Genomic DNA, 23371 nt, shown 5'->3' on the forward strand with positions numbered 1-23371 from the left:
TTGTTTTGGCTTTACGCTTCCTAATGGACCAACAAGCAACATCGTGTTACTTGGACATTGCTGCTACTGCCACGCACGAAAGATGCATGTGTGTCATGAAATAGTGCTCTGCAAGCATTTAGCTCCCTGTGCGTCGTGGAAGTACGAGCGTATTATTTTATACCAGAATAAAGCTGCCCTATTAAACTGTCAAAAATAGCGATGTAGGAAGCCAGAAAACTTGAAGAGATGCAGTGCTCAGGGAGCATCTGATTCTGCCATGTTTAATGGTGACATTTTAATTTCAACCACACTGGTGAAACACATTATAGCACGGCCACAGGGCAAGCCTGCCAAAGGAAGCCGGATGATTCATGTTTGTAGGGAACAAGCATGTCAACACTAACAAAATATTCTTTGATGACAAGGTTACTTCAGCACCATACCAATCATTAATTTATATCAGCAATGAAGAAGTAATAAAAAAAAAAGCACAATAGTGTTTTTTTGGCAGCAGAGGAGGTCAGGAGTCGCAGATCTGCAGCCCTAGGTGCACTGCCCTCCAAGCTCTGTGGCTCTGGCACCTTCTCCATGTAGCATCATCTCAGGGGGAGAAAAGGGAAACTGTTCTTAACGGCCTCCATGTCCTCACAGCTCATGTCAAGCACTTTTTGATCATTTCTAAAAACTAGGGATTTCACCAAGTCCCCTCCCCTCTTTTGAATTTAGCTACTTAATGCCCAGCGCAGGGCACCACCCGCACGGACTGCAGGACTGCACTTGCCCTGGCATTTCATGGACACGTGCACCACACAAAAAAAGAAAGTACATTCACCAGTTTGGAATTGGTAAATATTCACAGGAAACAGGAAAACATTGGGGAAAAAATCAGCCAAAGTAGTCTAAAGTGGAAGAAACAATCTGACTTTGTATCTCTTTCCTGGCCAATTCACTTTGAGGATTTTCTGATTTGGAAAACGCCTGCCCTTAACAATGATGTGGAGCAAACGATGTGCCCGTGCTTCAGTGTGTGAGACGGGGCTGACAGTCACGGCGAAGTCTGCAGCAGGCTACATCCACCAAGTCTCACACACATGAAAAGAAACATTATGAGCTTAAAAGGCTGCATACAAATCTGCAAAAAATGTTACATTTATCTTTAGATTGATATAGCTACATAGTCCATGGTGCACAAGCAAATAATATTCTGAGTATCTCAGCATCTTAGGTATTTACTTATTTTCTATATTCAGATTTGATACTTTAAAACAATAAGTGGTGCTTTAGTATATAACCCACTTTGAAAACAGGTGGTGAGTGAAAACAAGCAGAGAGTAAAAATCTGCCAGTGTGCTGTAGTGGAGCTTTCACACTCAAGATATAGCAACAACACACTAGCCCAGGGAAAATATCAATACAACAATTACTTTTGCATTTTTAATATGGATAAAACAGCCACCCCTCCTTCAAGCAAGCAGGGTTGGTTGTTTTTTTCCTTTTTTTTTCTCCCTTTCTTTTGTGAAGAACACAATCAGCTGAGAATTGCACAGCATCCTTTCTGCGTTTCTTATGAGAAACAAACAGAGGGAAACTCATACATTTTAGAGGAAGCTATTGTTGGTTACTCTCACTTAATCATACAGAGAAAGAAACACTTTAGTGAACAAGGTCAAAAGTGTAATTTCACTGCTGTCATGGGCCCATTGGGATTCTGGTGCTCAAAACAAAGAGGCATCTCCTACTGTTAGGAGTATCCAGGGGATGCCCTGATTCCATTACACACTTTTCCAGCCAAAAATGATTTGAAACGCAACATTAAACTGCACATTCCTACAACCAAGGATGAAAATCTGGTAAAGGTGACAAAGAGAGACCATTTGGAAAACCCTTTTTGACAGTGTATATCAATTCCGAGCCACAGGGAGGACGTATCTGTTTTGTCAAAAGGTGTTAAGCATTGTGGATTCGGTACAGACGAAGCAGAAGTGTCTGACCTGTCTGGAGAGGTATTAGAAATGTGTCAATGGAAAAGAAAGAGGGATTAAACTGACAGAAAGAATAAGGCAGGGTTTTATTACATTCAAAGACGGAACCAAGCAGTAGATTTTAATTAGGTGTGTCACAAAATAGCTGAGGAAAACAAAATATAAATCCTAGAACTGTGGAATTGGTCTAGGTGGGTGCTTGTTAACTATGTTAACTAAATGCACGCATTTAAAGAAGCCGAGGAAGCACAATGCTACTGCCTGGTGAGCTTCAAACTGGTTCCGTTTATTTATGTTTTCTTAATTGCTACAAAATGAAAGAGGAGTGATGATAAAAAGATTCAGCATAATGCTCACCTCCTCTATAAATTAAGTACTGGAACTTCACCGTTATGAACAACGATTATGATTACTGCTGAGTTTTAAGACCTTCAGCCCTGGCACCTTGGTTTCACTTACTACTAACTGGATCACTCTCCTTAGTCCCATGCAGGATCATTTTCCCATGTTTACTTAGAAACCAGGTGAACAAATACTTCATTGCATTGGCCATAATCATGGAACTATAGTGCAAAGCCTTTAAACGATTTCCTTAATTTTATGAATTAAGTCAGGCTGGGGATAGTGACACAAGCCATTATACAATGTTTAGCTGGCATTAAAACAGGCCCCAGTGATGACATATCCATCACCATAAAACCCAGAGGTCAAAGCAGCAACCCTCAGCAACACGAACAGCAAAACACGCAGCTGCCTCCCACCTGTGATCCCCAAGGTACGTTTCATATATGCCTCGCTCCTACTTTGCATCTCTACCAAAAAAAAAAAAAAAAGCCACAAAATGGGGAAGGGGTACAACTACTAAATTTGCCTCTGTCCTTAGTTTCGATCTACTGCCCCAGAGTCCTGCCACCCTGCTTTCTTCACATTTCTCAGTGTGAACATCAGGCTGTCCACAGCCCCCTCAAGCCAACAATACAAGGTGCAAGAACTTAGGGGCTGCACAAGGGCAGGGTTAAAATAATTTCCTACACCAGTGTCTTTTGGCATTCCCTGCAGGAACCATGAAGAACCCTCCCAGGCTTTCGGGAAGGCCCTGGAGGGCCATGAGCCCTCCTAGCAGCTGGGGTGGCCACCTCAGGGGCACTGGTGTCCAGCACACCCGTGCTCCGGGAGGATGCCAGTGCTGGGCTACAACGGGTATTGCATCCAAGGGCCGCTCTTCATTTCCTTGCACCAGGACTGAGCCAGCTGTGCTGCACCACCTTGGGGTGCTACAGGCGTCTCCTCTTGCTTTTGCAAGAAACATGGGAATAAGTTATAAAATTCAGTTTCTGTAAGAAACCTCGGGAGTCATCTTTCAGAGGCATCGTAACAGCAAGCAAGCTGCTCCTGTAGCACGTTTGTAGGGCTTTATGTTGTTTCCAGTTACCTGACTCATTGTATTTACATTTCTAATGCTTATTTGGAGATTCCTGTGAAGAAGGAAAAATGAGGAATTTTTCTGGGAAAAATGAGGGTGCTGATACACTCTACAGCCACTATTTTGGTGGTCTGATTTAATAAATAATTGTATTATTTTTAATAAAGGATCATGACTGGGCAGGTAGAAGCTATTTCTCAAAGCAGGATAATATTCATAGCTTTCCATGGAAGTGTTTACTCCTCATTTATATCAGCAGCCGAGCCAGTCAGCATCTTCCTTACTGCCACTAAGAGCAATAAAAATCTGAATTTTTAGAGCTCTCCCATTCCATCTTGTGTATTCAGCTAACTTAGTAAGCAGTTAAAGGGACTTCCTACACCCGGCAGCCTCCCTCTGCCCTACATACTGCATCCAACAGTGAGAGGCACTTGGCCGTCACCAGCACTGTTACTAAACTTCTTCAGTTGTTTCTGCATAACTGCTCACTCTCTGGTTTTAAATTAAATATAACACTGGGCTTTCAGGCTGTCCACAGAGGAGACAGCCTGGAGAAGACATACTGCCTGGTGATTTTTGACCCCTGGAGCTCAGAGACTCTTTGGCGGGATGTACCTCCGTTCCTAGGAGATTCTCCCTTAAATTCCCTGCTCTACTTTAGGTCCTCACGTGGACTGCTTCTCTGAGCCAGTCTAAGTATGGAGTTGTTATTATTAGCAGTTGGCTAATTATTAGCAGTCAGCTTTATTAACAGTGTTTCATTTTAAGGGCTAATTACACTTTTTTTTAGTACCCCTCCCATCAGTAATGTGATGGTATTGGCTATCTGTATGTGATTTTTTTCCTTTATTTATTTATTTTTGTTCATAGGGAAAGTAACTTTTACTATTGAAATATCCACCGGTGGTGCCTTTGTATGTCTACCTATCCACATTTACCTTGTATTTGCTACTCCAGTACCAGTAGCATGACCCCAAAAGCCAGCTAACTGCACTAAAACATTCTGTAATGAATTGCATGTACTTTCCTGTCGCTTCACATCTGAACGCACTGATCTTCCAGCAGCCACGAAGCCATTACGAGCCAGTTTGCAGGGAGAGGACACTGCTAGCCCACAAAAACTGCCTGCCAATGGTTCCAGCATGCTTACATTGGAGATTTGCTGCCCTCATGGGATTCATCTTGCCTGTGATGATTTCAGCGTATTCTTCATCTGAACACCACCAAGTCCAGGGTCGCAGTGATGATAACACCACCACATTTCTGCACTGGCTGAACGTGCCACCCATTACTCGGGTCATGCCAGGGAGATGAGCAAAGCAGCGCAGTCACATCTCTGTGACCAGCTCTGAGCCTCGGGACCGGTATCTGTGGAATCGAAGTCTGTTTCTCTGCTGTCCAGGATATCACATTCATCTCCAGGACGAGTTACTATGGCAACTAAACCTGGGCTTAGGGATGAAGGCATCGCTGTGCAAGCCAGTGCTTGCTTTGCCAGTAATATGGCTGGGATACAGCTGACCACAGAAGACGGAAGACGTGCAGGTTTTTTTTGCCTGCTGTTCAGCGATTTACCATTGAGGATGTCAGAATGATTTTTGCCCGTAAAGCATTACATCTACTTTAATTTCAGCTTTTCTGCTTTCTTAACTTAGCAGCAGAACCTTCCAACACATTTCAGACCCCAGGAGACCAAGCAAGCCTCGGGTGCTCCCCCTGGCTTCCCTCCTGAGGTATGGATGGAAACTAGGGATGGAAGGTGTCCAGCCTGCTTGGCATGCCTTGGTGCAGGCCCTGTAACACTGCAAGCAATAACCCACTGGTCTCTCTCAGGTCAACTAAAAAGGCACAGATTAGAAACACATTTCTGAGCTCACCTCTGTGCACTGCGACGTATGGATTCTGCTGTACTCCTTACATCACAAGCTGCCTGGACTCAAGATCACAGGCTCTTTATGCATCAGCATGGTACCAGTAAAAGAGTGGTTAAAATTACGCCTTAGCACCCTTTGCTCATCTTGCCTCAGAAATTATAAACTCTACAGGCTACACGCACAAAATACACGTGAGGATATTACACTGTGAATTTTGTCCTTGATGAGTGCTTATATGCACCAATAAAACAGCAACGGTTTTTTGTTTGTTTGTTTTTTGTCTGGCTTGGTTAGTTGTTGTTTGCTGTTGTTGTTTTGTTTTTCAAAAGGCTGAAAAAAACAAGGAGGATGACAATTTATAGAATCCATTGCTCCCGGAAACTAATACCAACGAACTGTGGCTTTGCAGCTTACTGAGAGAATTTGAATAGCAAAAATTTCTGTTCTTCCTCATAATCTGAAATGTAAAGACTTCATGGATAGAAAATCCATGTGTGTGATAGAAAATCCTTTGTGGTTAGGACCGAAGACTTGACTGAATGTACCACACATAGAAAGTGTTTACAATGGCTGCAACACCTGCTAGATTGCCATAGACATTGCTAAGGCATACTCTCTCCCAGAAAAAACAAGAGTTTGGAGAAGAGGCGGGAGTTTTTTTTTTTTTTTTTTTTTTTTTGTGGTCTTCAAAAGCCTATGAACACTGACTGCCAAAGTAATCATTTCTGCCAAGTCAGTGCTGGATAGCATGTGCCAGTGCTTTGGAACTCGTCATCCACTGCGTCGTTAGAAAATGCTCTCTCCCGTCACTGCACTTTGAGTGCAACAACTTATTTCTGATCCAACACTTTTTCTCCACACCTTTGATAAAGTGTTTCCTGAAGTGCCTCCAAAAGCTTCACCCAACACAAAATTCTGCACGATGATCTGAGGTCACCGCTATTCCTGTGAATCCTGTGCTCTTACTTCTCCTTGGAAGGAGGCCAAGTGGCAGAAGGGAAGCAGAAGTGTTTGGAAGCCTGACTTGCAGGCCCTGCAGAAAGGAAGAGAAGCTGGGGAAACAGTGAGATGCGACTTGGCCGTATCTTCTGGGTCTGACTAAGATGTCACGCTCTTTTCCAGCATTTTCTGCTAGGCAGCAGAATCAGACTTCTCCACCTACCAAACTGCAGTCAGTGAAGGAGAATGTGCGTGGGAGAGGCTCGCTTTGTTTTGAATCCAGTCCCTCTTCACTTCACAGCCTCCTGAGCAAACCAAGCAGAGGTTGTCTGTTGCCCTGGGAAGACTAAACACTTATTATTTTTGAGTGATTCCACCAAAGAATTAATTATCACCTAAAAAGAGGAAGTGCATGCAGCTTGGCCAAAACATGGTCTGTAGGTGATGCTCTTGCCTCGGAGGAGGCACCACTTGAAGATTTGAAGCAATGAGAATTTTCAAAGGTGGAGGAAGTGTCACCACGGATTGTGTGGTCCCAGGGCAAAATAACCCTGTGCATGGCTCAGATTTGCAGTTCCTCTTGTCTCACTTTTAGAGGGAGACAGGAATAAGAATGCTGCTCCAAATACTGCAGGTTGAAGAAGTGCAGTAACTGAGTTAGTCTTTCCTCCAGGGACCTCTAAGGCGAAACACAATCATTGTTTATGCAGACACAGATGTAAGGAGAGTTTAAACAGACAACTTAAAAAAAAAAAAAGGAAAAATACACACAATTTAGATTAGAAAATGGCTAGTTAAGAAAAATCTGAAAATTAAAGTTTCTTAAAAGATACTGTAAATCAAAGACAAAAGCAAACCAACTCTACAATAATAATATACTAGAACATTGCTTGGCTTCCACCCTTAAATAATGTTAGAACTTCTGGCAAAAATCACCCTGCTGAACTGCCTTGAGGAAGAGGTCAAATAACATGAACCACAAAAATGGGTCAGAATCTTCAGTTCTGATTTCTCAAAAATTCTAGTTAAGCTACAGTGTCAGCCAACAAATATATTGCTGCTTCCATACTTCGCTCATTTACTTCATAAAACCACGATTCCCCAAATTTTACCCCCTTCAACGAGAACTGCTTATGAGAAAAGCAGCTAACAAACATCATGACACGGAAGAAGTATAAATGTAGTGAGATTCAACACAAGCAGTAAATCTGGAAAGAATGGAAACAGTAAACACAGTAGAATTCCACTTTCGATTTACTATTATAGTGCACTGTGACAAGTCAGTGTTAAATACACATCTGGGCAACTGAAGCTACAATGAAATTGCTTAACCTGCAGCCACATGGAAATGCCACAAAACCATCTATTCAGTAAGCTCCTATGATTTAGCTATCCCAAATGCCTTAGCATTAGATCTACAATTGCAAAAAGGAAGAGAAAATATATTCTGGATATGAGGATACATGTTGAAACAGAGGGTGAATATACCCTGAAAGATGAGCACAGGGAGCAAAAAGCAAGGAAGAAAGAAAATTATTTAAAAAAAAAAGAAAGAAAAAAAGAAAGAAAATAGAAGGAAAAAAAAGCTGGCGAAGTAGAGCAGAAAATCCAGTGATCCTGCAAGTCTATGAAGCCTCCGAAACATCAGGCTCTTTGCTTTGATGCCATCTTATGCCAATAAATCAAAAAAGCCCAAGAACTCATTTGCAGATTTAGCGAGTGTTTCAGGGCCTATGGAAAAGTCAAATCAACTTGTGATGTTCTGCATCTTATATAATGATAAAAGCACTGCCTACCTAAGTGGCTCCAAACACAGCACAAAATGGCAGCGCCTGCAGTCTCTGAGCAGCTCCTTAGCCAGACAACATGAAAGCCAAAAGAATGCTTGTGCCAAAGATAGTTAATATGATCATATCGCATTAGAGTCATTGGAGTGATATTGGGCAAATGTTATGTTGCGTGAGGCTATACAGTAATGGGCAGTAATCAGTAAAAACATTTTAAGTCCTTGTTTTACTACTGCTTCATCACTAGCTATAAAACAACATACTAATAAAGAACATAAAACTAAAAAGAACCGAGATTAACAAGGCGTGTTATGGCAGTTTAGAAGTAAAAGTCACTTTAGCAATATAAAACTGAACAATACTACTTAAAAGGATGAGTAGAGATTTACTACTCATTATTAAAAATAAAAAATAAAAAATCAGCTATTCAGAGAGTCCACAGCATATATATCAAATTGGTAAGCAAAGTACCAATGCTCACTAGAAAGGTACTATAGATCGGATAGCTAACTACAGCACTGTCAGTCCCTGTCGAAACAACCTTGCATGGACAATGTTAACCATTGAGAGGTGGAAAGAGAGAGGGAGGCATTAAAAAGCTTTGGCCAATATTCAGACATAAATTTTGACTGTACAAGTAGGTATATTTATAGCAGAGTTCAAGAATGATCAGCAAGCCATTAGAGAATGAAAGTGGCTCCCTCCAAGTTGTTTTTATCAGGCTCTGAAGACATCACCTCATTTTTAGTAGGGTTCTGGTATCATGTGCAGTTAACATATAATTATTACAGAACTGTGATTGCGTCGTTAGCAGAAGTTTAATTATATCATTGACATTAGTGATGCCATAACATCAAGCTCAACAATAGTTCATAACAAAATGTACAATTAGCACAATTTTTCTCCCTTTTACACCAACCAAAAGTGTTCAGCTTGGAGAAGCCTAATAGTCCCTACAGAAGTGAGCTAGGGCTGAACCTGAAAGGATTGCTGGCTGGTAATTTAGTAATATGGTAATTAAAGTCTTTTCATGATGTAATTACACATCAGCTACAAAAGGACAGCTGCTATACAACAGTGCCAGGGTACGTGGCATGAAATGATTAGATTTGAGAAGCTTTAGTGGTTAAACTGAATACCACAGACATAAGTCTGAGGTATAGCTGGCACCACATAGCACATTATTATTCAGGTCTCACACTTGGTGTTTCCTTAGTCTCATTGTGATAGTAACAGTTTGTTGTATGTACCTTGGTCCTGTGACAGCAGAAGCTGTTCAAAACCCACCTTTATAAACTTCTGCTGTTTTGAAATTGCCTGGAATTAGAAGACCAAACCCTCTTCTGGGCAGAAGCGGTACAAATGAGGTTTGCGTATACTCAAAATGTTCATTTCTCACCCCTGCAGCATGAAATCTCCTCTCATAGACTAGTCTGTTGGAAACGTAGCTTGATTTATTTGCAGTTGTTTTTTTCTTCCAGTGTGGGAGTGGAGAAGGTAGGAGAATGAGGACTGAGAAGAGGCACAAATGAATAGGTGAACTCAAAGAAACTGAAACTCCACTGAAGAACGGAGGGTTTTGGCATGTAGTTCCAAAAGCAAAAAGCACAAAGTCCCCTGTTTGGGGAAAAAAAACAAAACCCACTCTTCTCCTCAAGAGTATATAAACATTTTGTTTAGTAGTTTCCTCATAATATTTATCACTGCCCTCATTTGTATTTGTACAAAATACAAAGTTGACCATGCAAGGCATGAGACAGCAAAAATGCACATATTTTTCCACTAACAAGAATAAGAGCTTGGCTGCAGACTGGGCTCTTAAAAATACAATAATGCACTGTGCACTCTGGCAGTAGGCAGACAAGCTCAGAACTGCTTTTCTAATCCTAAAATGTAATTTTAGAGATGATAAGCAACTTGGATGTTTCACAGACAACTGCAAACTCTCTTTCTGAAGCATGGGAAGTAGTGGGAAAGATCAACCAGTCTCCTACGTTTTAAACCTTTTATTGAATATATGTTCTTCACCTAGGAAAATCTACAAACAGGCCCATTTGAAAATGACACTGGAACCACCTCAAGATGACCATCAATAGGAGTTTCTTCCCATGAGTACCAGGAGGTAAGAAAGGAACTGAGACTGCTCTCAGGGAGCGGAGGAAGAACCCTGGGGAACTGGAAGCAGCCAATCATTTAAGAATCAAGACCTCAGCTACTCAGAAGCAGGCCAGTTTTATACCACACAGTTAAGAGACAATACAGCAATTCAGCTAACTCGATGGAAGAGACTCAACTTTACTTCAATGGACAGAAGCATAGGAAAACATGATTATTTTTAATTTAATGGAAGAGAGCTAAAATGTAGTGCAGCTAATGGTTCTGATGAGCGGATAGGTGGTCTACTCAAATGTGTCTGCAGCCACCCTCTGTGAGGACTCATTTGCCGTTTGATGGGAAAAGGAGATTCAAATTTGGCACTTGTCAGGAGGAACTTGTTGAGCAATTTACAATTTTATTCAGCAAATTCATCATATTAAGAACAATCACCAACAAGGAAAGAATACCAACTTTATGCACAATGGATTTGTCTTACCTCCGACACATTTTAAAGCAGCCAGAGGCAATAAAAAACATATTTAGTTTGTTACAGAACACTTTGCTCTTGAGTGTTGTCTCTGTAAACACATGGCTGTACACAGAAAAAGCATGAACTGTCAGCACTCAAAACTCAAAAAACACGAATGCGTTACTGTAGCAGTCTTCATCGGAAGACATGACTCAGTACCTGCTCAGACTTTAGTTATTCAGCTGCTAACTAGCTGGACCCAACTGCAGACTGTGTCCTGTGGAGAACTACTCTCCCTGGCCTGCTTGTGGAGAGTGCTGCCAGAAGAAATATGTGAAGGTCTGAAGTCTTGCAAGAACAGTCATTCTCTCTCTCTGGCAGTGGTATGGCCACAGAGCAATAGAGAGGGAAAGTATGCTTCTTGTTTTAGCTGAGTTAGAAGACAAAGCAGCAGCTTTTCATTCACGAGATTTAAAGCATCCAACATATAACTAAAACAAAGCGACAACTCTTGAACTACAGCATTCAGTTCTGAGAAATGGGCGAGTACACAAGTCAGAAGAGGCTATGGTAAAAAAACAGTGATAGCCCCTCTCCCTCCCCTCCTCTTCCACTGAAGGACTAGAAGCTATTTGTTTACAGGTGACTACCGTCAATTATATCAAAATCTTGATACATGAGATAGTGTCAGGTAGTTTGCTGAGGCTAGGCCTATGGACAGGGGCCACCAGACTTCCTATCGAACCAGTCAGCCCCACCAGCTGTTCCAGATGCAGCCCCCTTGTCAGTGTTCAACACACAATTCTAGTACACGTCCAACATCTGTTTCAATGGCTCTTCAGTGACTTTCTACTTCCCTGCAGCCATCACCTCATTCAGAAACAATAACAAGGAACTGAAAGAGTCAACCTACCTGAGTGCATCCACCACTCAGTTAGATACTGGAAGCCTGTCGCTGCCTTTCGCATTAATTTTTGGGAGAACTGTCAAGAGTCCAGCCAAAAAACAGAATCCCCCTTGTGATAGCAGTTGCCACTAAAGAAATCAGTAATGCCAGACCTTGGGAGTTTGGAGGTGAAAGCTGGGGAGACACCACACTCACTTACCTGCTATCACCAGCATTTGCCACGTACAGCTTCCCCAATAAATACACCACCACAAGGGCTGTGCAGCCACCAGAAATATTATACACGGTCCTCTCTCGTTCTATTTGCAAATCCTATGGGAGAAGAGAAGAAAAACATATAAAGAGAGCACTGCAATTAATGTTTTGGAAAATGAAGACTCCTCTAAAAAATTACAGTCTTCCTTAAACTGCAAGTCCCACTGGCTTTCTTTATGGTTACAGCTTTGGCCACATGCTCAGGGAAAAGAATGAGAAGTCTTGGACTACCTACTACTTATGATACAAAGCTGAGAAAAAATCAGGACAGGAGATTGTAAAACATCACACATCAAGGAATAAATGGCAAGGCTGAGGGATGCAAGAGATTTTGCTATGGAAAAAACACAATGGAGGCAAAGATAAATGTAACTTCACAACAGGTACCTGGTGGTATAATTGGAGAGCACTTTACATAGACAGCAAATAATTAATGAGACCTAGCTCTGACATGAATAACTACCTGCTCTCCAAACAGGAGGCTAGGGTTGTGGAGCGTACACCTTTACAAACAGCAGCAAGACACATTCATGCCACTGAGCTACCCTTCAGAAAGGGTACCCACAGAAGGGTGGGATGCTAAACTTGTGAAGGGAAACAAACAAAAGGTCAATAAAACAGCATTTACTGAAAATACCAGGCATTCACAGACTTGCAGGATGAACCATAGTATTTAAGGCTGTGTCTTATTTCACCACTATTATGAGGCCCTGGAAAGATTTAATTTATGCACATGCATGGGTGCAAACGTAGGGAGGTAAGTACCTACCCAAGTAGTTTTTCCTGTGTTTAACTTCCAACTGATTCTGAGTTTAATAAATTATATACATTAATACATATAATATATATATATTATATTAATAGATGTGGAGGGCACAAGTCACACCTGTCTCTGACAGTCAGTCAAGCCCAGGAATATGCATTATCCCAAGAAAGACTGGAGATTGCGAAAAAAAAAACAGGTAAACTAGCTACTTCCCAGTGCTCCGTGAATCTTAAACAAAAATTGAATTGTATGCCAATGAACTCATTCTGCTGCCCCTTAGTTTGTCTTGTTGTAATAACCCAATGTGTTACAAGCTACTCTCCTCTCCCAAGTCCAGAATCAAACCCCATTTCAAACTGGTCTTTCTCTGTGATACTGGATTCAGACAGGGATCATCATTTAACGTGGCTGTTGCAAATACTGGCAGATCTTTCCAGCTAAACCCTGCCTACTTGTATGCATTTTTTATTATGAATATATTTGCCTCTGTGTGTGCTCTACTTCATTTTCATATTTGCACTGAGCAACAAACAGCTCAAATTGTCCACGCCTTGGGGTATGGGATTTAGAGCTTTATTTCAGAGCTAAATTTATCCAAAGAAAAGCACCACAACAAATGCTAGCCATGACAGCTGCAATTTGATTGAAAACCTGCAGCGCCAAAGCAGGCTGGGACCACTCTTTGTTTCCTACAAATTTCCGGAGAGGGAGGTGACCGGGGGCAGTGGCGGGGATGCTCGGCAGTGCTCGGCTGCTGTTCCGAGCGAGCTGGGCAGGGAGGGCTCCCATTTCTAATAGCGCCTGTCACAAATAATGCTATTCCTGGCGTGCAGGCAGCCCAATCCCATTTGTGCCATGGGGCGGGTGGCGGGGACAGCAAGAGATGTGCAGCGCTGCCCAACGAGGCCATCCTCCGCTGCGCAAGGGAACTGCACACTGCTTTCCTGCGGACAGCGGGTTTGCTGCAGATCTTGCAAGTCCATTCAAGGATGGATTGTTGTGGGGGGAAAGCTGTTGTTACTGAGTTGTTTGGGTTTTTTTGGTGGTGAGGACCAGGAGGAAAACACCTCAAAGCTAAAATCAAATCTTGCAGCACCTTTGGTCACAGACATGGGCTGCTTGCAAATGCCACTTTAGCTAGAGAAGCTGATTTTTCCTTCCCGTGGTTCCTATATATTTTTAAATTAAGCTGAAAAGCACAGTTCAAAGGAAGCAGATGTTTCTAACCATCAAAATAATTTAAACTTACAAATACTACAGTGGATTTTCCAGGCACTGCCAGGAATTTTAAAATACCTTCATCTCTGCTGCTCAGGGTATCCTTTGAGACCTTGAAACAAAGTACAATTCCTCACCTGGCTTCAGCCCTGTCACACGTACACTTCACAAGTGCTAGAATACCTAAATTAAAATTTATTTCTTTCAATAAGCAGAACTCAGAAGCATTTATTATGGGAGAGAATATGGATAATCCTTAGGGCCTCATTCGCAGAGTTCCCTTGACTTAAACTAGATCTGTGTACTGAAGGTGAAGGTTTCCTACATATCAACAAAATTTGAGGGAAAAAGGTAAAACTAAATAAAGCCCACAACTGCCACTAACTCATTCTGATGTAGAGACATTGGCTTTTAATGAAATACTTTATAACAGTGCTTCTTGGAAAGTAGTGCAGCACAAAGAGGGGCAGAAACTCAAGAACCCCCTGAAGCCTTTAGAGGTGTAAAGGGGCTCATTCCAGACAAAGCCCAAGTACATACAAAGCTCTCCTGATTTCCCACCTGGAGAAAGATTTCAGAGCAACTTTTTTTCTTTTTTTTTTTTTTCACCTCCCCTCTTTTCTGGAGGATGCAACTTATCTCTCTCTACACAGCAATCTGCTTGCTGGGGAAGAGGTGAGCAAAACTGAGCTGAATCAACTGATGCCTCGTTCAGTCCAAGGGGCAGCACATGGCACACTCTCAGACCCCGATGGAGCTGAGAAACTTCACTCACCAAGTAGAAAATGGATGTGAAGTGCAGGCTGGCAAACAAAGGATGAAGAAATAGAGGGCTCATTAACAGCTGGGACAACACCTCTCTTTTAGCTGTGAAATTGTTTAAAATAAAGAGATTTCTGTATCCTGTGTTCAAAAGGCAATCATTTAGTGCCAAGGAAGCAGATAATTTAATCTGTGCTCTGCTCCCCTTTTTAGGGAGGGGAGCAGGTAGGAGCAGGGTGCCCCCGTGGTTGCCTCACACCTGGCCCCCCCAAGTGATGGCGCACAGGGGAGGATGGAGCCAAACCTGCAGAGGACACTGAAGTGCTGCGAGGCATGTTTCCAGAGCAGGTGATGAAGAACTGTGGTCACTGCTCCGCTGACTACAGAAGCAGCCTGAGGACGTAGTGTGAGCCCTGGGACAGACCATCACCGCTGCCTGGACCACTCAGGGGGTCATCCTAAGCGAAGGTGTGCCCTCAGCATGCTACAGCTCAGAGCTGAGCTTCCCAGAGCAAAAGCACTGGTTCGTCATGCTACTTAACAATCTCTTCCAAAAAAAAAGGAGGAAGGTTACGCCATGAAGCCTGTATCATTTGCTCAGTCAGAGGCTCACGGCGGCTTGCTCGTGCCACCTCGTGGAGACCTGGTGGAGGGACTCGGGTGTCTCTGCGAGCACAATGTGGGCCGGTGGTCTGGGAGTGCTGCGGGACCCCACCTTCTCCTTCCCCCTTCTTCCAGCAGCATGTGTTGGACACGGCTGATGCAGGCTCGCACATGCAGGCTGCTGGCATGCTGCAGGGGCAAGGGGAGAGGGTAAGAAAGCTGCAAACGTGGTGGTACAGAAAGCAAGTGCCAGCCGCATCTGGTGCCAAATTAAATTTGGCATCTTGAAAACAGAGGTAGGTAAACTCATCAAATCGCAGCACCAGCATTTCAGCTAGTCATTACACTGCAATAACTACTAACGAAACTGCTTGTCATCTACATACATCCTCACTGTAGGCCCTCCGGGACATTTATCTTGCTATGACAGCAAGGAGCTTTACTCCCTGTGCAAAGGCTATAAGGTGTCTGTTAAAAGATAAAAATAAAAACAAAAGACCACATTTCAGAGGGCAAAAAATCAAAATTAACTCCTTAAATTGCTTTATCTCTGTCAACAAGGCGCCAAAATGCCTGTAGCACTGCTGCAAGCTTCCTTACTTCTATTTCCTATTTCTATGTGGTGATTTAACCAGAGGATTTTTTTTCCAAAAGAAAACCATACAACATATGCTGCTCTCAAGATTGGTGCCATTTTCATTTGAAGCATTTTGTAAAAGCATCTGTCTACATTTCGTGTGAGTCAAACGAATTTCAATGAAGAAGAAAAAGCATGGACTTGGAAGCATGGACACAGAAAAAGAATGGACGCAAACATATACCTTCCGATAAATAATGCAGCCCAGTTCTGTGCCATTTTTTCCTGTCCAAAATTAAATAGGGTTCAGTGTGGAATACGTGCCTTCTCTCACAAGACTAAAATAGATAAAAAATTGCAGTCATACATACAAGGTTAAGTTCAGGGAAGGGATTATAGTTTGATGCTTCTATCTAGAACTGAAGAGCACTTGCAAGCACCCTCCTGGTTCCTAAAACTGAATCTCTAAATGCACATCTCAACACCCAAGAGATGAAATTACAGGATTTGATCTACTACACCTTCAGAACTTGAACTAATTTATTTCCATTTAACTGAAGTAACTGTGGTCACTGACAGTTAGTGACACTGAGAATTATCATTATTATTATTGCTATTTTAAACAGGACAGTAAATTATCAGAGAACACCTCACAGCAACTTGCTAAACTCAGTTTCAACACAGAGAACACTATCTAGAAGTACTTCAAAGAGTGGAAATCTTAATTGCTTAAATTTCCAAGTTAGGCGATGACTTAGCATGTAGCAGCTTCCTACAGTGCTTTGGTGCACGTAGCTGTAAGACGAGCACTGTCCAAAAGAAAATCACACCTGACAAAGGAAAATAATTTTTAAAAGCCATTTGATAGGAATAAATTGCATTTTGTTTGTCACTCAAGGCCGAAACAGGGAGAGCTTAACTAGAATTCAAAAGGACGTTGGGGAAAAAAGTAATGGCACGCAGAAAAAATCTCCCAGGAAAAGGGGACAAAACCCTCATTAAATAAACCTGTCAGGCTAGACTGTTACTTAATAAAAAAATAAAAATAAAAAGGAACCAGATCTACCCAGCATTTTCACCGGGTTCAAAGGGGTTCCTTTGCAGTGCTAGGTCTTTCAGGAAACAACACCGAGAGGTCTGCCTACGTGTCCAGGAACATGAGCTTTCCCCAAGTGCCAGGTAAAATGATACACCCTGCTGGCACTGAACCCTTGGAAATGATGCAAGTCTCCACTGTGCTGAACTAATTCAACAACATCCACAACGTTCCAATACAAAACAGGACCAGATAAACAATGTAGTGTGGAGGAGAGGCCCAAAGCCTTCATCCAAAGCCTGCTAGGAGTATAAACTAGCAGAAAGTTAGAGAGAAGTGGGATTAAGACAAATCATTGCAGGCACAGCTGAGACTCAGGAGTACTGACCGTATGAACTGCTCCCCTACACAGACATTTGTGCAAAAGAAAATGGTCCTTTGCCTAAACCAATTATGATCACAAGACACCACCTAGAGTTTAAAGTAGATATAATTATCTAATGCCTTTCTTAGTCTGACTTTTTAATAAGGCTTCCTTTTAAAGTAAAAGATAATGCCAGGATTGTATTGCATTGTGATAGCCACAGCTGGAGTCAAAGTAAAAGTGGGAATTAAGGTACCTGACCTGTAGCATATGACCAAAGGCACAGGGAGGAAAACGAGATACTCTGGACTTCAGTTTAGAAAAAGGGAGGACAGATTACTATGGTCTGTACAAGGAATACCCAGCCATCACATATGTAATAAGTTATCCAGGGTTTCTACATTTCTACTGTACTACAGCTTTTCCACTGCTTAAGGAAAAATGCTGTAAGAAAAATCCCTGGCCACACACTAGGGTAGCATCATCTCTTCCCTCCTTTCTCAACAAAGAAGGGAGCAAGCTAGTCCCTCTTTCTGAAGGGGACATGCTAAACTGGCAGGAGATTTTCACGTCTTCTGCTTTCCTTTCAGCTAGCAGAAACTTAGCCCAGTAGCTGCAGTGCGCTCATCTGCTCACGTGCCCCACACTGTTTGACACCTGAACTTTGGCTGTGGGTCTTACTCCTGCACACACCCACCTAAAAGTTGGATGATGCTGTCGAGACCCAGTTGGTGGATGTGTTTCCCTACACATCCTTGGGAAAAAAGGGCAATCCAGCAAGATAACTGCTATTCAGAATTCAAAGTGAAACACCACTTTGTAGTAACAACTGCAGTCTCTAATTAGATGCATGTACTAAACAAAATTCACATATGTCAGGAAAAGCTATGATTGAATCCTGCCTTTGTACTTCTTTACAGACAACAAATAAAACCTCTGGGAAATGCTCATTAGTTCAAAAACCTTCTGCTCAAAAAAGAGGCAGAGAGAGAGAGAGAGAGAGAAAGAAGACATCTCCCAAGACCTTATCCCACGTGTACTTGCTGGCAGACCAAGCCTCTACTCTGCCTGACAGGAATTATTTTTAAGACCATGAAGAACTGAAGGGGAAAGTGCATAGCAGTTGTATCAATTACAAAAGCTCAAAGAGAAAACACAGCCTTCCATGGGGAAATTGGAGGATATTCTGTTTGCACAGGGTCATGATTTCTTCTCAGATATCCTTGCTGTACACAAGCCAAAGTGGGTGGTAAGAACATACTTCATGCCCCACTCACCCACTCCCAACCAACCTCACCCAAGAACTGCAGGCACTCTCCCCACAGACACTGCCTTATGAGAAACCCCAATGAACTGCAGGTCATTAGATCTCGGAAGCTGGCTTTCATCCATGCCCTTGATGTGATTTTAGGACTCATTTTTGTATAGTTGTGGGCAACAAAAACAAGTGTCTTCAGTGCAAGGGATGCTGAGGTGCCTTCGCCTGCTGCTCCCATAGGGCAATGAGGCGTTCCAAGGCACATGTCCATATGTGTAGTCTGATGGCAATGGCCAATTCTGAATGTGCTACTATGAGGCAGTGCTAATTTTTAAGATTAAAGAGGAAAAAAAAAAAAAGAAGAAAAGATGAAAGAAAGAACAACGAACTTCTCAGAGTCTCTCTAGCAGAGTAAACCACTAACGATGTGGTCATGGCGCTGCCTGGGATTTAGGATGTTCCTCCTGTTTGACTGCTAGCAAGCCTGGAAGCAGCTTTGCCAAAGGGAGATAAACAGTTCCCTGCCTCACAGAGACATAACAGCTAAACTCTTGAGGCTCTTAAATACCATCTACGTATGGACAGAATTATTTAAATAAGGAAAAAAAAGTGAAAAAAAATCCCTTAAAGTTCATTTTGTCCAGGCCATGTGGCTCACTGATGTATGCAATGAGAACTTCAAAACCCAAAGATGCACGTACCATTTCCTTGAATGCACTTTCTATAGCCCCAATAACCAGGCACTCATGTGGGATCTTCTTCTCGGTGAAGAAGCGTGTTGGAGGGGTGCTGGGTGAGCCCGGGGCCCCCACGCCGCCACGCAGGGAGGCCGCCCGTGTCAGTGTCCTGCTGTTGGTGGCCGGGTTGTCAGGCTCCTCTCCCAGGCAGGTGGGGGGGAGGATGGCCGTGTTCCTCAGGATGTCCACGATCTCCTGCAGCTGTTCCAGGATATGGTGCTGCAGCAGTTTGGAAGCGACCACCGCTGCTCCTGACCCAGCATGTCCATCGAACAGGGACCAGTAGTACAGGCTGATCCCATCTGTGTCCTGGGGAGATGGGAGGGGAAAAAAAGAAAGGAAAAGAGACAGTCACCGTCATGCAACCACAAGCGAGGTAAGTGACGGAGCAGCCAGTGGCACAGCTGCAGCAGGTAAAACACAGGTCACTTCCCTAGAAGCGATCTTTCTACTGAAAAGGAAATAATCCAGTGTGTTAGTACAACTCTTGCAGGGAAGAGACATGTATTTTTGCCTATTTTTTAACCTCCGCAAAAAATACTAACAAAAAGGTTGAGCTTGCAATCTTTTTGTACCTTACAGTCATCACGGAATGCCTTGACAAACACAGCTACCTCTGTGAGACTGCCTTCATCTCCTAATGACTGTGTAGAGGAGAAGTATTGGAGAGTCACATCTTTGATATGTGACGTACCACTGTGCCTAGCTAGTGCCATGGTGTGACCCCTACCTCTGTGACTGGCAGGTAAGGCCCACCCATGCTGACAGAGGGGACAGCTCAGACTTTTCCTGTCTGTGTCAGAACTGGATCCAGCACAGAGGTCCTCAAGGATGGTGGATGCAACTAGGTCCAGCTGCACTCTTCCTGTACTAGCATACACATTCACTGCCTAAATATTCCCAGTCCCCCAAAAAGTTTCTTGTACGGTAGTGGAGTTACACGTCCCCTGATCAGAAGAGCTATGGCAAGTGTTTCAGGATGGCTCTCAGCATGATAGCACATTTTTAGATCTCACATCTTACCTCAGTTCCTAGCAGGCTGGTCAACACAGTTGTTCTCACACAGGCAGAGAAAGTATCTAAAAAAGTAATTTTTTCTATACATTATTAAGAATAAGGTATATGTGGTAATGTAATATATTTGTTCAGCAGTTTTTGATCAACGATATGATTCTAAAATATTTCTTCACTTCTGCTCTACAAAGTCTCCTTCTGATGGGTATAAGTCACCTCCGCTCTTGCTCTGATTTGAACAGAAACCACGTTCTCGTGGTGGTGTTCAGTATCACTAAGATAGGGCCCATTAACCCAGGCCTCAAGGTAGACCAAGTTCTCAGCAGCACAAGCTCAGATCTGCCTGAAAAAGCACTAAGGAGTCATACCCTAGATAACCCCAACTCTTCTGGAAAATTCACCTCAACATCCTCAGTGAAATGTTTAAGGACTAACAATACCTGTCTTTGCATGATAGCATATTTGGCAGCAGCCTCAGGAAAGAATATTTCCAGTCTCTTTCCCCCTCTGTTTCTTCTTAATCCTGCACCTTTTCCCAGCTTTACTGAAAAAAACTGTTCGTGGGGCTGCCTTGCAAGCCAGAAGGGAGTGGGCTAATAAAGATTTTGAAATAAATGATTTTGCAAGGGACATGAATCAGGCAATTCTGCTGCAAAACACCAAATACTACGAAAGCATAACCTGTATCTCAAAGCAGTCAAATAACTTCAAAATTATGTCTGAACTTTGTGCTAACTATGGTCTAATTTAGGATCACAGACATCCTAGCAATAGCTCCACAGCTAAAATGCATATTTATTTCATTCACCCAAAACTGCTCCCTTACACAGCAGATCAGCATATGGTCTAGACACCACCTGAATCCTGTCACCCCATGTGCCCAAAGCACTGCTTATTTCAAAGTTGTGCACAGGGTTGTGAACCACAGCTCCTTTTACTTTTTGCTGTTCCAGCAGCTCCACAAAGGTGCCAAACACTTGCAGTAGGGCAGAGAAAACAGGTTGGATTACGAACGCCATAAACTATCATTCACAAATCCAAAAGTAAATATTCATTGCTGATCTGAGTTACAAAATCTGAAACTTAATGCAAAATGTCTCCTTTGGCAACATGTATTTAGGCAAACACTACAAGTTCATGCTGTTCAAAGTTGTGGAAAAATTGCCTAAGGTGACTTGAAAATTAAACCGATATTCATGTTTTAATGAAAAGGTACAGCACTGAAGAAGCTTCCAGGGTGCAGTGTAGCTGTGCTAACAAAATGTTCCCTAGGCTCCCAGCCTTAGATGCTATTGCACCGGGGGAACCTGGTGTGCTGACTCTAAGGAACAGCACGGAGTGTGGAGCGGTGTGGAGACACCGCGGCTGGGCTCTGTGACCAGGTGGGGACTCGATTGTTCTTGTGCACACCGAGACCGATCAGCTGCACGTTTGCTGCCCTGAGCCAACCACCTGCCATGGTTTTGGACAAAATGCTGTACTCTAGTGAACTTTGCTCGTTATAATATCATTATAATGCCAAAACACACCTCCATCCCAAAAGCCGCCCACCTCCAAGGTGCGACCACCCCTCATGGAGCACACGCTCCGAATTTCTCGCAGCCTATTCCTTTAAACAAAAGCCAGAAAACTGCACCAATCGTATCCGAGACATGCATGACTAGAGTCACACAAGCTCCACCTAAAAGATAGAAAATAATATAAATTGGCTTAAGAGAGACGCAATGTGAGGGAAGATATCATCGTGACTTCTGGGATCAGTCGACAGGCTGGACCTCTCTTCCTCCCTCCCCACTGGGACACCTCTGGGTAAGATCTGAACACTTGGTCACACCAAGTCCTGCCCCCCCGGGAAACTCAGAAATCTCTATAAAGCATTTGTGCCTTTTAACACGTTAATATCCAGCCTGTGTTACTCATACTTTTGGCATGTGAGTGTGCTTTGCAGACAGTGAATTTATCACCAGCAAGCCAAAGAACCTGTGTACCTGTTGCTGCAATAAACTGCACTAGATTGCATTGAACCTAGCCATGATAGTTCTCATTGAACACGACCAAACTCTCTAAGTGTGGCCGTGGTGGTTTTATGGAATGTGACTCGAGTGAGGGTGTGTTGTGTTACGTGTGAGTCTGTCATCGGGGTAGCTCGGTACCCTAACACGGCCGGACACATAACAGCTATATGGTCAACCCTTGAATGCAACAGAAGTGCAAAAAGTTCGTTGCTGAATAAACACTATTACTTAAAACCCTATTTGAAATGCACTTTCAGAAGTCTCAATTATAAATACTACCTTTTTATTATTATTATTTAAGCTTATGGCATTGTTGCTCTATGTATAGAGTATCAACTGCATGTAGTAAAGTTCAAAAGTATCCTTAACCATTGCATCAAGAATATAGTCCCCTATACAAGGGAGCTCCTCCAAGCCTGACTTCTACCAGGAAAAGGAATTCAGCAACCTATTGTGCACACTGTTCATTTCATTATTGAAATGCTGAGAAATGGGAGGATTGTCTCGCAGTACTGGATTACTCACCACAGTAAGTATCATACAGGAAACATCCTATAGTTGTAGGGGAAAAAAAGCAAGTGCACACAGCTCTGAATGCAGCTCCATATCCAGTCTCACCCACTTGCCTAGTCTGGTAAATCCACCAAAAACATTATATGAAGTTTTACCCCCGAGGGCATGTCTGGCAGTTGTGCCAGCTCACTCTTGGCTCAGAATCACTCAAAGTCCACACAAATGCTGGCTGTAAAGTTCTGCATTAAGCCATTTTTAACAGATAACAGGATTACTGACCAAAAAATCTGTTTGCAAAAATAGTTTGCTATTCATGCAAAATGTGAAGTAGTTTGCCAGCAGAAACAAGTGTCCCAAATTGGTAGTATTTCAGCTAGAAACTGAAACCATTGATTCAGAATGGCAACACTGCCTCCTGGGAGTTGGAGATCAAGTTGCTTCTGCTCCCATTCCTCTCTTAGGGTTTGGTTCCCTGGCTAAAATCCCTCTCTTATGATGCACCATGGATAATGCTTCCACTGTTTATATCTTCATACCATTCATAAGGTGCAAGCCCTTCACAGATGTGCTGCCATTGGTGGTGAGGTGTGTGTGTGTACACATAAAGGCATTATATCTTGTCCTGTTTCAGCTAGGATAGAGTTAATTTTCCTCCTAGTAGCTGGTAGGGTGCTGTGTTTTGGATTTAGGATGAGAATAATGTTGATATCACACTGATGTTTTAATTGTTGCAGAGCAGTGCTTACACTAAGCCAAGGACTTTTCAGCTTCTTGCTCTGTCCTACCAGCGGGC

The 23371-nt window shown here is 42.8% G+C and overlaps 1 protein-coding gene across 1 annotated transcript in view; it reads right to left on the reverse strand.

Annotated features, from left to right (window-relative positions):
* The window catches only part of PPM1H (protein phosphatase, Mg2+/Mn2+ dependent 1H), a 131030-nt gene that overhangs the window by 39406 nt on the left and 68253 nt on the right, over positions 1-23371 (reverse strand). Inside the window, exons 3-4 of the mRNA XM_040552190.1 lie at positions 19001-19345; positions 11660-11772 (exon numbers count right to left, since the gene is read on the reverse strand). Of these exons, the coding sequence (XP_040408124.1) occupies positions 11660-11772; positions 19001-19345 (458 nt within the window). The remainder of the gene's footprint in view (positions 1-11659; positions 11773-19000; positions 19346-23371) is intronic.

Source organism: Cygnus olor, chromosome 1, assembly GCF_009769625.2.
Source record: "Cygnus olor isolate bCygOlo1 chromosome 1, bCygOlo1.pri.v2, whole genome shotgun sequence".
NCBI lineage: Eukaryota > Metazoa > Chordata > Aves > Anseriformes > Anatidae > Cygnus > Cygnus olor.